At 38.4% G+C, this 15,133-nt stretch overlaps 1 protein-coding gene across 8 annotated transcripts in view; it reads left to right on the forward strand.

Moving 5' to 3' along the window:
* Nucleotides 1-15,133, forward strand: part of LOC139117291 (atrial natriuretic peptide receptor 1-like) — a 135,895-nt gene that overhangs the window by 112,315 nt on the left and 8,447 nt on the right. For all 8 annotated transcript variants that reach the window (XM_070680267.1, XM_070680268.1, XM_070680269.1 and 5 more), the window contains exons 7-16: nt 4,055-4,176; nt 4,434-4,512; nt 5,278-5,413; nt 7,456-7,584; nt 9,008-9,112; nt 9,736-9,807; nt 10,206-10,371; nt 10,903-11,067; nt 13,466-13,640; nt 14,158-14,298. In XM_070680267.1, coding sequence (XP_070536368.1) covers nt 4,055-4,176; nt 4,434-4,512; nt 5,278-5,413; nt 7,456-7,584; nt 9,008-9,112; nt 9,736-9,807; nt 10,206-10,371; nt 10,903-11,067; nt 13,466-13,640; nt 14,158-14,298 — 1,290 coding nt within the window. The remainder of the gene's footprint in view (nt 1-4,054; nt 4,177-4,433; nt 4,513-5,277; nt 5,414-7,455; nt 7,585-9,007; nt 9,113-9,735; nt 9,808-10,205; nt 10,372-10,902; nt 11,068-13,465; nt 13,641-14,157; nt 14,299-15,133) is intronic.

The following is a 15,133-nucleotide window of genomic DNA, read 5'->3' on the forward strand; positions in this document are numbered from 1 at the left end:
ATGTCAGCGGGACAGCAGAATGGTGAAACGACCGGAAATCACTTACCGATAAGATTTATGACGAAATCAATGTTAAACGGATATTGAGGACTGCAACGCCAGAGGCTAACACGGCATAATTGTCTTAATCGATGTTGTTCGAGGTCGTGAAAACTTCGAACGTTAATGTTTGATTTGCGATGTACATTAAACTGCTGGGTCGGTTTCTTTTGCTTCGGTCCGGAACGAAGAAAGAGAAATTCTCCTCGCCACCGTCCCTCCGGACTTTGAGGGACGGTGTCCTCGCCAATACTTTCAGGTGATTTCGTACTAAGGGCTGGGGGATGCAATCAATTTTACCCCGTCAAATACTTGTTTCGCCAGCGGTGTGCTCGATCAAATGTCCGTTGATAAATTTACAGATGCCGGGTCACGTTGAACGGAAGTTTCACGCAAAGGTTATTCCGGTGTGACATGTCTCATTTGTCTACACTCGCTACAGTCGTCGTGCTTCGACGTTGAACTTCATTTTTTTTTACATTTAGGTTCTGTTCAGCGATGTTCGCAAGTGCGGCAGGGAGTCTTGGGCAAAGAGAGACTTTCTAAAAGGCGTCAGAAGACTTGGCTTCGGTCAAAACAGGGAATACATTCGCTAAAGCGACTAAGTTGCTTTCTTTGGATATTATTTTGTCAAGTTAGAAGTATTTGAGGGTCCTCTTCAATCGGGTAGAACATTGATAACAATTAAAGAAAGGTGCCGACAAAGAACCAAGGACAGAGCAGATAAATACAATGATGACGTAGTATGCTAATGATATGCTAATGTCAGAATGGCTGCCCCCCAAAATCTGCACACATCGGCTGGCTTTAAGTATGACGAGATTATATTGGGTTATATTGGCACTCACATCACGGATGATGGTCATTATACCAGCATAACAGAGTATTTATGACACTGAGAAGCAGCAACAAGCGATTTAATATCCCTATAAAACCAGGTAATAGGTCAATGAAATCGTCAGTGGAATAACCCGGGCATCTGCTAGAATACCAGCCTGGTATCAGGCAAACAGCCGTTGACCGCAACGACGACGGCCTGCACCGATCGTTGATACAAGTATCGTGCCTATGTTAAGCCTCGCTAGTCAGTCCCCCAGTCGAACAAAATCCTAGAGTAGTCGATGAGACACAAATCCACAATAACAAACCCAGACAGCCAACTTAGAAATTCACATCATAACAGATAAGATCACTTTTACTTAATCGACAGACATGTTCATCACGTTATGAATATACACTAAAATTCTGAATGGCAAAGTTCATCTCCACTTACTGGTTTCGACACGGCGTATATTTAACGTTACTATCTACACCAGAGCCAATCAGCGTCTTTGATGCCCTTTTCTCTCCGCTTATGACTGAAAATTCTGCCCACATGGGATGATAGGGCAAGCCAAATTTCACACAATAGTTTAACGGACCGTTTCCAAAGACTGCCGCCGCACATTTTAAGTGTCCCAAATCGCCACAATGGTGAGATGGGCGGGCGTCATTTGTATTCTTCATGGCGTCCAGTGTGTCCCGAGAGAAATGTTTTTATCAGAAAAGAATCAGTCCAGTCTTTCTGCCATACCGACTATGTAAATTCCTTCCCGCTGTATAAATGTCAGCAATAACATTATTATTGGCAAGGGATTGCATTGCTGTCGATAGAGGAGAAATCTACACAGGTGTTTTGGCAGCAGTTAGACACAATTATGAGCGAAAATCTGTACGTATGTATGTATGTATGTATGTATGTATGTATGTATGTATGTATGTATGTATGTATGTATGTATGTATGTATGTATGTAATTCATAGATCTATTCAATTTTTGTAGTTACCTAAAGAAATCAACGGAGAAAATTTGCAACTTCATATAGTTTAATTAAAAATCTTTGAAATTGGTTGGTTTTAAATTTTCGTTAGTGTGGTCACCAAAACCCAACATAATCTCTATTTGGACTTTTTCATTCCGCTCATGTATAACAAAACAGAGTTGTTCAGCAATTCATCAAACATGTTTAATGATCAATATCCTGAATTCATAATGCGCTGAAATTTTTCAGAGATCTGTTAGGAATGATTGAAAATGCTTAACTTCATTAGGTTTAACGCTTATTAAAATTCTGTCGCTAATGTAACATTCATTCTAATAACCTCTTTGCCACGCGGACTATATTACAGCAGCTAGTTTTTTAATTGGACATGTCAGATATGATGAATCAATGATTGTCCTCGACAATTATTATTAAATGTCAAATTCTAAATGAATATCCGATGTTAAAACATAGCCTCCGGACGAATTATTGTATAATTGATGCGAACTGTGAGCAGAGGTGTTGTTTGTTTTTGAAATCGTTTCCTGGTTCTACTTCTTTCCACTAATTATCTGTATTTAGCGACCGTTGATGATCCCCCGCCCCATTTTTGTTTCTAATGTCAACAACCGTTTCTTGTACAACTCCCCAAAGCATGATGGGATATACACAGTGTGCACCCCGTCATCTTAGCCTGTACATGTGTAGACTACACTGTTGACAAGTGAATTCTAGTCCGGATTGGAATTTGAATGTAAACAGTAGCGGTGCATTCTAAACCTGTCAACGCTGTGTTGACAACTTGAAGAAAAAATATTTGATGTTTTAAGATGCTTCGGGGATTAGGATAAGAACTTGTAATTGACATACAAAACAAGAATAGTGAACAAATCTTCCGAAGTTAAAGCATCTTGCGAGGTTTCTTCGAAAAGTTAACATTACACTCTTGCCGCCTAATGGCACGCGTCGGGCCCATAGCTGTATACCTATGACCTTCGCTTATTCTATGTTGCATTTTGTTGAAGTCGATTAGCTCCCGTTCAGTCAGAACCATGGTTTGATGCTCACACCCCTTTGTTCAGCACCGTTGTTAAGGTCATGTTTTGAAACATGTATTGCATATATTTGTTGAAAGCACGCCGAATGGCATCACGTTTGAAAGCTGTATTGTAAGAGGGTTTATAATACGGGGCAATATGTTACCACAATGAGTCTTAATCCAGATTTAGGTATATTTATTTATTGGCGATTTGCAGTGTAAACAGTATTGTACAGGCTTGTTTTGACAAGCTGAATGCGCACATGTTCTCTGAAGTACACTCAGCCCCTGAAATATTGGCTCTTTATATTACTCCACTGAAGTGTAAGTTATCTAATTCAAACAGAAATACATATACTAAATATTCACTACTTACTTGAGCTAGAGTTTGCTGCACGTTTTCTGGATTATGAATTTTGACGTTTTAAGCTTACATGCATATCTTTTTGAATCAGTGAAACGGTCCAAAGCATTTGGAACTCCGAAAACGCTGATTTTTCTTTTAATTTCCATTATGTATGGTCTGTATGTAAAATGAGTTTCTTGCGATAATCAATGATGTATATGTGCCTGGTGCTCCGTTTACCAGCACAGTCCAAATCTATGCATTTATTGCTCAATATTGTTAGCGACTGTTGAATTCTGTCCGGACTAGAATTCATAAATCAACAACAACAACAACAACAACAACAACAACAACAACAACAACAACACCAACAACAACAACAATAATAATGGATATTGCGCACAGCGCATTGTGTTGGCGTAACTAATACAGTACTGTGCATTTTAACACAATTTTGGAGCGAGAATAAGAAAATGTATTTGTTTCATATAACAGAAAACCTGAAAATATTATCAAAAAGTGCATCGACAGTCCCGACAATGTTACTATTTTTACTGTACCACGAAACATCATGGAAAGTAGTCACACCCTAAGCTTTGATAGTCACGACAAATATCATACCTGGGTTACTATGTTTCATCGCGCCGGCTTAAAAATTCCTGTAGGCGATAATTTCAGGAAAAATATGAATATATGGCATTTCTATGTCACCATTCTTTGGGTATAGCACTTAAATACACGAACTTACACCCGGCTTTTTAGTTGACAACCATGACTGATTAAGCGTTACAATTGAATTATGATTTGTCGTTTTGTTCCTTTGCTTCAGTCGACGCAAATTTGATCAACGGCCAAACATCACCATTTATTTCCCCGGGGGAGGTACGACGCCCCCTGTCGGTCGACCGGACTGTGGTTGGAATTCTGAATTCTGTCCACCTACTGAGTTTGGTAAGTCTTTGCGGGATGAAGTTTTTTATCGTTCTTTCTTGCAGTAAAATGATTGAGTTCACTCAGCTTGATATGTACACTCTGTGAAATATCGTTCTATCGCCAATATTTATTAAAGACAAACAATATTCCATTTACTTATTCACTTTGATACACAATTCATGTTATTACCTCGTACAACAAAAATATAATAACAAAAAAATAATGAAACGTTATTTGTAGAATAAATTATTCAGCAATTTGACGTATTTTTGCAGATTACGTGCCAGTAATTGCCGGAGCGTGCACAGGATCCATCGTTGTGGTCGCCCTGATCATTGGACTTATTCTGTACAGGTAGGTCACTGAGGTCAAGCATAGACCATGGATGGATACCTAAGCCTCTGAGCAATTGAAAGATAATAGAAAAAAGAGATCAGTGAGAAAAATAGTAATTATTATTGGTGATAATGCTGTGACACGTAAACCCGCTACGCCTAATTATTAAATCGTAGGGTTATTCCTAAATGTACCATATGCCTATTCTTATAATCATGTATTGAAATTGGAAAGGATTGTGGCCTTGCGTAATCGAATTATCACAATTTGGATAAAGTGATTTGGATAAAGTGATGTCAATTACTCGCTCTTCGTGATATAAACCGCGATCCCAACATCAATCGAGCACCAACACACTCGGCAATAGAGGTCGACACATCAATGCTTTGGCCTTGGCGTTACAAGTGTGGCGAGATTTGTCCAATATTTTGGTTAAGGTAGTACGAGCCTCGAAAGAGAAAGACTTAAAGTTTTGCTCTATGAATCTTTCAAACATTCTCCTATCACGAATAAAAGTCAGGGGAACAACTGTATAGCTGTACAGAGTTTCGCATAAGAGAAACAAATTAACTAATATTTGCCGATATTCGAAATTCAAATCTCACTTCGATCCAAGCACTGTCGCAAGAAATACATGTACGGAGATACGCTAAACGTTGTTGCAAAATTCACAGAGCGAGACATTGTATAAGAGAGTAATTTTAAGATATGAAAAACACTCATTTGACTTGCCATCTATGGTAATTCTAATCTTCGCTAGTCATTTTACCCTTCTTGGCGCAGGAACCACCGATTTGAGCAAGAACTGATGAGTAAGTTATGGAAGATCAATTACGAAGAGATAACGCTGTCAGACTCCAAGAAAGCCACACATACAAGCATGGTGTACATCGGAAGTAAATTCAGCATCAATAACAAGGTGACCTTTTTATCAAAGCAAAGCCGAGTTTCTTTGAAAGAATCTCCCGCCTTGTGCAAACTATTTTTAGAGATATATGGAATATTAGACCAAGATGAGTTTTGCTTTTACTTCAAAGTTCACTATGCCTGTCAACATCGCTCTAGACTTCCATTCACCACATTTTCTGTCTGGTTGTCTCTGTTCGTAGACACTCGAAACACTGTCCCTATAACCTCCATAAATGTAATAATCTCCACAAATGTAATATCAACCACAATTGTAAGTCAACCATTAATGTAGCAACCCGCAACAACAAATGTAATAAACAAATTAACCATAAATGTAATAAAACTCAACCATAAATGTAATAAACTCGAACTTGCATATGTGATCATTTGTTTATCAATGCCCTGAGTAAATAATAACTTTAATAAGACTAGTGTAATGTTATTGCATACTTTCCTGAAACTAGGTTTCCTTTCCGAAACACAAAATAGAATACTTTGAGAACACTATCAGAAAACGGCGAGGTACTGATCAAACCGTTAGAAAATGGAAGTGGAACAGCAGTTCTAGACACTGATAATTACATAATAAGGAAGCGTCAAAATAACTCGTCAACCAGTGATACGACACAAAGTTTATGACAGATGACTCAGAACAAATAACAGAGAAATATACAACCTTATGACAGACACTTACGACACAAAACATGTTGCGAGAACATATATCTATATTTCAATCAAGTAAAAGCAATACGATCACTACCCTGAACACAGTACACATCCTATTAACATCCCAAGTGAAGGAACAAAGTTCAAGTTGGACAAGATAGAAATACAGACAATCTATCGATTATTCCAGACAATTTATCCACTGAAGACGAATTTGAGGTGACTGATTAAGAAAGTACGGCAAATTTTCGGAAAAACGGCGTTAAAGGATCGTTGTGTTGTACAGTCTCCTCCAATCTGGAGTAGAGATTGCACTGACGTTCAGATTACAGCTGTGTCTCCTGTGTCAGCTGTGTCTGTGCCATGGCCAATCAGTTCTGTACACAAAACAGGGAAACGTAAAATACACTTTCAAATACACAAAACACACTAAACGCAAATAATTAAGATATGAATAATGTATGGAGTTGCTTTCCCTATTACATAGATAAATATTTAAGGGCTAATTCCTCAATTGCAACGACAAAATAGATTTATTGCATTTATGGTTGACAAGTATTACATTTATGGGTGATTTTTTATTACATTTATGGTTACCATTTATTACAATTGTGGTTGGTGTTTTTATTACATTTATGGTTGATTTTTGTTACATTTATGGGTGATATTACATTTATGGGTGCACTTTATTACAATTATGGTTGATGTTACATTTATGGAGATTATTACATTTATGGAGGTTACAGTCCCTGTGCCTCTCTAAGTCTGCCCTGTTTTTGTCTGTCTGTCTTTCTCTTTCTCTCTCCAGCGCCCTCTCGTCAAAGTCTAACTCTACCGATCTTCATATAGTACTTTTTTTACTCTTTATAGCCTTTGTGAGGTGCTTTATATTGTCCAAACTACACTCGGTGGTCAACTCTTGGAGGCAAATTTTGATCCTTGTTACTTTAGTAAGAACAGACAGGCAAGGCGCCAGGAAGGCACAGGAAAACAACAGTTTATTCATAGGCGAATGCTTCGTGTAAACAGTTTATGCATAATTTTAGTGTCTTTTATTCATCTCATCGTAAGGTTGTTAACCTTAATGCTGAGTTTGATTAATCTACAATTTGGTTTCAAAAATGTGTGTGTCCTTCAAACTCGATTATGATTTCAATTCAGTAACTCATTCTCATGGGGGGGGGGACGTAAAATGATCAACATTTATAATGATAGTAAAGTAAATCATCGTTAGGAAGAAGAAATTAAATCTGCGACAGAAACAGGAAATTGAAAAAATATTATAAATATAATGAAAAAAACAAAATAAATTTACTTAATAATTAGAGTAGCCTCGAGGTGTGGATTAAAACTGCTTAAGCATTATCTCTACGTTTCGCTCGCCAGGACGCCGAAGACGGCGCGAATCAATTATTCACGAAGATAGGAAAATACCAGGGCCACCTGGTGGCAATTGAACCAGTGCACAAGAAAGGGATCAACCTGACTCGTGATGTCCTCATGGAATTGAAACAGGTATGAAGAATAATAAATGTCTCCCGACACGCAGACTTATTTAGTTGTCTCTTTACAGGAGCTAAAGCGCGTTTGTTGTGAATGGATATGGTTGAGCTGTCTACCATCGACAAATATATATATATATATATATATATATATATATATATATATATATATATATATATATATATATATATATATATAATATATATATATATATATGCGTTTAATATGTCTTATGTCCACTGATATTTCTGTTAGCAGCATTTTTGTACGGACTTAAATTATTTTCTCAACAATAACATTCTGCATTTTTGTATTTCAAAATCTTATTTAAGAGAAGGGGAAGAACTAGTACTTGTTGCCTAGAATAAAATATTGAAACTATTGTCACAAGTCATTGCCAATCCTAAGTTGAAGATGTCAAACGGTCTGAAAGACGTTTTCATGGGGCTTAATCCCCTATTAGCCAAGTTCAAATTGTTCAATGTTTGGCTTTGCTCATGACATTTTCAAATGTGTTACTCATTCAGGTTCACAACAACTATCAAATATCAGTGTAGTTTTCATATTTCAACTCATACATTTATGCTGAGCATAATAATTGACACTATATATGACATATATCGAACCAATCAAATTTTGTGGCAGAATAGGTCGACCTTCTTCTTCTATTGGACTCAGTTTCTATTGAACTTGACCAAGCATTTCGGAATTCTAACCCCTCTGAAGGAAAGGGTAAGACAGTCTAAGGCTTGCAGACCGCTTGACCTTGCGATCAGTCAGAAATGAAGTTTGTGAAAAAAGTGCACAATAGCTCTTGCATTGGACGACTTTGTATCGATATCAAGAGCTGGCGATTTTTGATGGTTTACATTCCGGAAACTACTCCCGGAAGTTGACACCGAGTATCAAAACTTGCGTCAATCCGTTGTTGCCGTACATCGATGTTGAATTACATTTGAACAATCTGCATGGAAATTGCATTACTGCCAGAAAATAATCACTGCCGGACTCAGTAAGCTTGATGAATATTCTATTCTTAGCATTGTTTAGGGTGGCATCACGCAATATGTCTCTGTGTTACCCGATACAGTGATTTTTCACCTTTACTCAGCGTTTAACCCTTTGACCCACTTTTCAGCGGAGAAAAGGGTGACAGGTTTGAAAATTAGCTCTTTAAATACAATAGCATATATTTGTAAATTGCTGAGGAATAAAAATGGCAGGATGAGAGTGTTTATTCAATGATGGAAAACAAGCATTACGTTAATTAATCTACCCCTAAAAAGGCAAAACTTGTAAATTGTCAACGGAGATTAACTCAGAACCATAAGCAATTAGTGCTAAAAGTATCGACGTCAATTTTGAAGGTAGTTTTTTTGTCATTTATTAAAACGGCATCTGATCATTGGCCTCTTGTATCCTCTTTCCCCCACAGGTTAGGGACGTCAGCCATGCCAATCTCAATCCGTTCGTCGGAGCGTGTATCGACCCACCGAATATCTGTATCGTGTCTCACTACTGCAGCAAGGGTAGTTTGCAGGTAAGCGAGAGACTATTGCCGAACATCGCCGTCAGCAATGGTACATAACAGTATGATGACACCTATGTCTTGGAATAAACTACCGGCCATATCTTTATTTGGGCGGGGGTGGAGCAGCGCGGCTGTAAACCCGAGCGAGAAAAAACGTAAAACTTGCTCGTGCGTTTCCCACCTTATTCTAAATATCTTGCCCCTTTGATTAAGTTTAACAACCTCAGGTCGACTCACAGCAAAGGATGTTTTTTATCAGCGCCTTTTCAATCAATTTCTACAATACCCATGTCAGAGGTGTCTATAATTTACAACTTAGAAAAGAATCAATTTGTACATTACACCGTGTTCACTATTATTCCTGCGGCTATCACATTGTCAATGGTTTACAACGCCGTTGTAACATACATGACGCTGTAGTCAATTTCAGTCGTCCATTTCACTCTACTTATTTATTTATATCTCATCCAAAACTCTTGACGCACACTTCATTCGATTAACCGAATTCCCTCGAGTACGAACAGGATGCCATCCCGTTCTTTGAATCTTTCATTCAATTGGGTGTAATCAGTGCGTGTATTGTTAACCTAAAAGAGCATACACATTGACTCCCTCGTTTCTCTATTCAATAGGATGTACTCGAAAACGACAACATTAAACTCGACTGGATGTTCAAGATGTCGTTTGCAATGGACATCGCAAGGGTAGAGATATGACTTTAATATTTCAAAACATCAAAATATCAATATTCATGACTGAGGGCAAAATCTTCAGCGAATCATTCATTCTTATGGTTCAAAAAAACTTCAATGTTAATGGTAATGACGATAATGATGATGATGATGATGATTATGAAGATGATGATGATGTTTATGATCATTACGATGATGATGATGATGATGATGATGATGGTGGATGATGATGATGATGATGATGATGATGATGATGATGATTACTGTTCGACACAGATTCTATTTTCACTTCATATACAATCGCTCCACATACTGGTGCTAATAGTCTCTGCTTTGTCAGTTTTTAATAGGAAATGTGCGCGTAAAATTACTATTTCCGTGCATAGCTTTCATATATGTGTATGTTTCAGGGCATGGAGTATCTGCACACGTCGCCTATCGAATGCCATGGCAACCTGAAATCTTCCAACTGCCTCGTTGACAGTCGGTGGTCGTGCAAAATCGGCGATTTCGGTTTGCGAGCTTTCAAAGCTGGCGAAGAGAAACCCAGGCAAGGGGAGCATGCGCAGTACAGACGTGAGTATGGGTGAGGCAATGTTTAGGGTGGTGAGGGATTTTCAAGTCCCACTTTGCGTACACTGTATGTATGTATGTATGTATGTATGTATGTATGTATGTATGTATGTATGTATGTATGTATGTATGTATGTATGTATGTATGTATGTATCTATGTATGTATGTATCTATCTATGTATGTATCTATGTATGTATCTATGTATGTATTAACTTTTCTCACAAATACACATGTATTGCAAATGAGTATCTCAGTATTCATTCAGAAAGACAATCATATGAAACTCAATTTATTTATTATTTATTATTTATTTATTTGTCTATTTATTTATTTATTTCAAGGAATACCAACGGATACAAGTCTCATTTACAGGATCCATAAAATATAAATTAAAAATATGCATAAAATACAATAAAACGAAAACGATAAACAACACACAGACGATTAAAAATATGTAAAAGAAGTCTACTTGTAATAACACTTGTAATAACTGTACGTTTTCTGTTGTATGTTTACTTTGATGAATTCTTAGGGCTTTTGTGGACTGCACCAGAGTTGCTGGATGTGTCAAGTAACGACGCGTACAGGAAGAAAGCTGTCTACACTCAGAAGGGCGATATCTATTCATATGGGATAATGCTTCAGGAGATTATCACGCGAGGAGGACCTTTCTTCATGTTCGACATGGAGCCTAGAGGTTTGTGTCTATTTTGCTGACCGTGGCTATTGGACGCTTTTAGATTCGCCAGTTGTCGAGGGTTCACATGGAGAGGGCAATAGTGAATTATTGGGCAATAGTGAGTTACAGGGCAATAGTGAGTTACAGGGCAATAGTGAGTTACAGGGCAATAGTGAATAACAGGGCAATAATGACTTACAGGACAATATTGACTTACAGGACAATAGTGAGTTTCAAGGCAATAGTGAGTTACAGGGCAATAGTGAATTACAGGGCAATTGTGAATTACAAGGCAATAGTGAGTTACAAGGCAATAGTGAATTACAGGGCAATAGTGAGTTACAGGGCAATAGTGAGTTACAGGGCAATAGTGAGTTACAGGGCAATAGTGAATTACAGGGCAATAGTGAGTTACAAGGCAATAGTGAATTACAGGGCAATAGTGAGTTACAGGGCAATAGTGAGTTACAGGGCAATAGTGAATTACAGGGCAATAGTGAATTACAGGGCAATAGTGAGTTACAAGGCAATAGTGAGTTACAGGGCAATAGTGAATTACAGGGCAATAGTGAGTTACAAGGCAATAGTGAATTACAGGCAATAGTGAGTTACAGGGCAATAGTGAATTACAAGGCAATAGTGAGTTACAAGGCAATAGTGAGTTACAGGGCAATAGCGAGTTACAGGGCAATAGTGAATTACAGGGCAATAGTGAGTTACAGGGCAATAGTGAATTACAGGGCAATAGTGAGTTACAGGGCAATAGTGAGTTACAGGGCAATAGTGAGTTACAGGGCAATAGTGAGTTACAGGGCAATAGTGAGTTACAGGGCAATAGTGAATTACAGGGCAATAGTGAGTTACAGGGCAATAGTGAATTACAGGGCAATAGTGAGTTACAGGGCAATAGTGAATTACAGGGCAATAGTGAATTACAGGGCAATAGTGAATTACAGGGCAATTGTGAATTACAAGGCAATAGTGAGTTACAAGGCAATAGTGAATTACAGGGCAATAGTGAGTTACAGGGCAATAGTGAGTTACAGGGCAATAGTGATTACAGGGCAATAGTGAGTTACAGGGCAATAGTGAGTTACAGGGCAATAGTGAATTACAGGGCAATAGTGAATTACAGGGCAATAGTGAATAACAGGGCAATAATGACTTACAGGACAATAGTGAGTTACAGGGCAATAGTGAGTTACAGGGCAATAGTGAATTACAGGGCAATTGTGAATTACAGGGCAATAGTGAGTTACAAGGCAATAGTGAATTACAGGGCAATAGTGAGTTACAGGGCAATAGTGAGTTACAGGGCAATAGTGAATTACAGGGCAATAGTGAATTACAAGGCAATAGTGAGTTACAGGGCAATAGTGAATTACAGGGCAATAGCGAGTTACAGGGCAATAGTGAATTACAGGGCAATAGTGAGTTACAGGGCAATAGTGAATTACAGGGCAATAGTGAGTTACAGGGCAATAGTGAATTACAGGGCAATAGTGAATTACAAGGCAATAGTGAGTTACAGGGCAACAGTGAATTACTATACAGGGCAATAGTGAGTTACAAGGCAATTGTGAGTTACAGGGCAATAGTGAATTACAGGGCAATAGTGAGTTACAAGGCAATAGTGAATTACAGGGCAATAGTGAGTTACAGGGCAATAGTGAATTACAGGGCAATAGTGAATTACAGGGCAATAGTGAGTTACAAGGCAATAGTGAGTTACAGGGCAATAGTGAATTACAGGGCAATAGTGAATTACAGGGCAATAGTGAGTTACAAGGCAATAGTGAGTTACAGGGCAATAGTGAATTACTATACAGGGCAATAGTGAGTTACAAGGCAATAGTGAGTTACAGGGCAATAGTGACCTTCAGAGCAATAGTGATTTTCAGAGCGATAGTGAATGACATGGCAAGAGTGAATGGCAGCGGATAATAGGGGTAATCTTAAGATAGTATGCGTCTCGAAACTGAAATGCTTAGTTTTTTTCTCAAACTTTCCTCAAGGATGCTTTCAACCATTCTTTTACCAAACCGAGAATAAAAATCAGGGGTCACTGTGCAAATTTTTTATACTAGACATTACCGATATTTGAAATAAAAGATGGCCACCATCCCTATGGTAACTATATGCGGAAAGTCACTCTTTGATTTTCGCAAATCCAGGGCGGTGAAAAGTTTACTCACACATAGAGCTTCAAAATGAGCCTGTACAGCTCGAGAAAAGTTTTGGAAAAAAAAATATGAGTGCTCGAATATCTGTCCCCAAGGCACATTCTGCCCTCATTGTTGAGATATGTTACCCCACAGTTTTCGCAGAATATAAAACAAAAAATGTAGATTGAACATGTCTATTCTATCCATGTTTTATATCGTTTATTTACATTCCTCGTTTTATTTTTTTCAAGCAATTATCCAAAAGGTCGCCGCTAACAGCGTGTCGCCGTTCCGTCCCATCATCTCGTCAGACGCCACCGACAACAGGTTCCTGACTCTGATGACGGACTGTTGGGAATCGAGCCCGCACGACCGGCCAACCTTTAGCAATATCACGCAGAGGCTGAAAAAGTTAAACACTGGAAAGTAAGTACAGACGCCTAGTCTTGTATCGCGGATTTCGACGACCCCCCTTTCTTTAATGTTCATAGTATGCGTCAATATCATTTGCATTCAAGATCATTACTTTAAAGTATTTTCACTTCTTGATATTGTAAAACGTGTGCGTTCATTATGAAGTTTGCGAATGCTGTCCCATTTACGAGCAGGATATAAATACATGACGATGGAGAATGGTTTCCTTGTATCATGTGTATTGTCACAGAAATGTTTTCCCCTCTCTACTATAAATGTTTACCCAGTTTTAAACGGTACTGCCTGAAATGCGTGACAAGACTCTTTAAACACCTGTTATAAAAAATTTACCTTCAATATACGCAAAAAAAAGAAATGTCGCTAATTAATTAACCATAAATAATGCCACTAAACAGTAAATGTCACGAAGGTTTTGATGTACACGCAAGGGTTGGGTGCTCATTTAGCAAGTCAAGCATGCACACTCTGAGGATTGAAAATATTTTAATTGAGTTTTATTGGCCTACAGACAAACCAATTTGATTGACAATATGATAACGATGATGGAGAAGTACGCCAATCACTTGGAAGACTTGGTGGCAGAGAGAACTCAGCAATTGGCAGACGAACAGAGAAAAACCGACGAGCTACTCTACCGGATGTTACCCAGGTAAGCTGCCTTTGCGCATGTGCAATGTAATGTTAATCGGTGGCACTTCCTAGGACTTACATTTTGTCTCTCAACCTTACTTTTACTAATGTATTCAGTGTACCATTCGAACTGCAGCAGATAACAATCGAGCGATATTCTTACTCAAAACACATTCCACAGCATTTTAAAGCCTCGCAGAACTTCATCGGGTATTTCTTTGTATTCATTCGTTGTGGCCATCATACTACTATCCTCTCTCGTCTACCGAGCCACACAGAAATCCATCCGCACAATGATGTCAGTGAATGAATCTACCAATGTAAGTCCATTTCAGGTCTTAACACAGCCTAAAATCCGAACACGGAGAGAAAACGCACAAGGGTGTCGCCTTCAGCGGGCGACGATCAGTATCACAGCTGGTACCCCCTGAGTTAGGGGGTCCGTAAAGTAAGGATGCATTGACAGTTCCTAAAATGTAGAAGTACTGAACTTGAATGTACTGAAAGAATTGGGGCTCCATATATGTCCCGGGGGGGGGGGTACTTCCGTTACTTGCCAATATGTATACGTGCCGCCCAATGGGGTGAGTATTTCAGCAACTTGGTCTAAAATGGGGGTATCAATTCACAGTAAACCAGGGTCTAAAATGGGGTCGATTTTTGAGTGCCACAGAACAAATTCGAACTGTCAGTTCCAATCTTCCTAGCACAGGGTTTTGAGCTGCACTCAATAAGCATCGATATCTTTTTGTGTGGCAGGGTAACCATTAAAGAGACCCCTGGCTTTAGCCAAAATAAATGTAGACTTTGTTTTAAAACACTGTCACTAATTGGTCAGAACTACATATATGGAA

The sequence above is a fragment of the Ptychodera flava genome, chromosome 18 (assembly GCF_041260155.1).
Source record: "Ptychodera flava strain L36383 chromosome 18, AS_Pfla_20210202, whole genome shotgun sequence".
NCBI lineage: Eukaryota > Metazoa > Hemichordata > Enteropneusta > Ptychoderidae > Ptychodera > Ptychodera flava.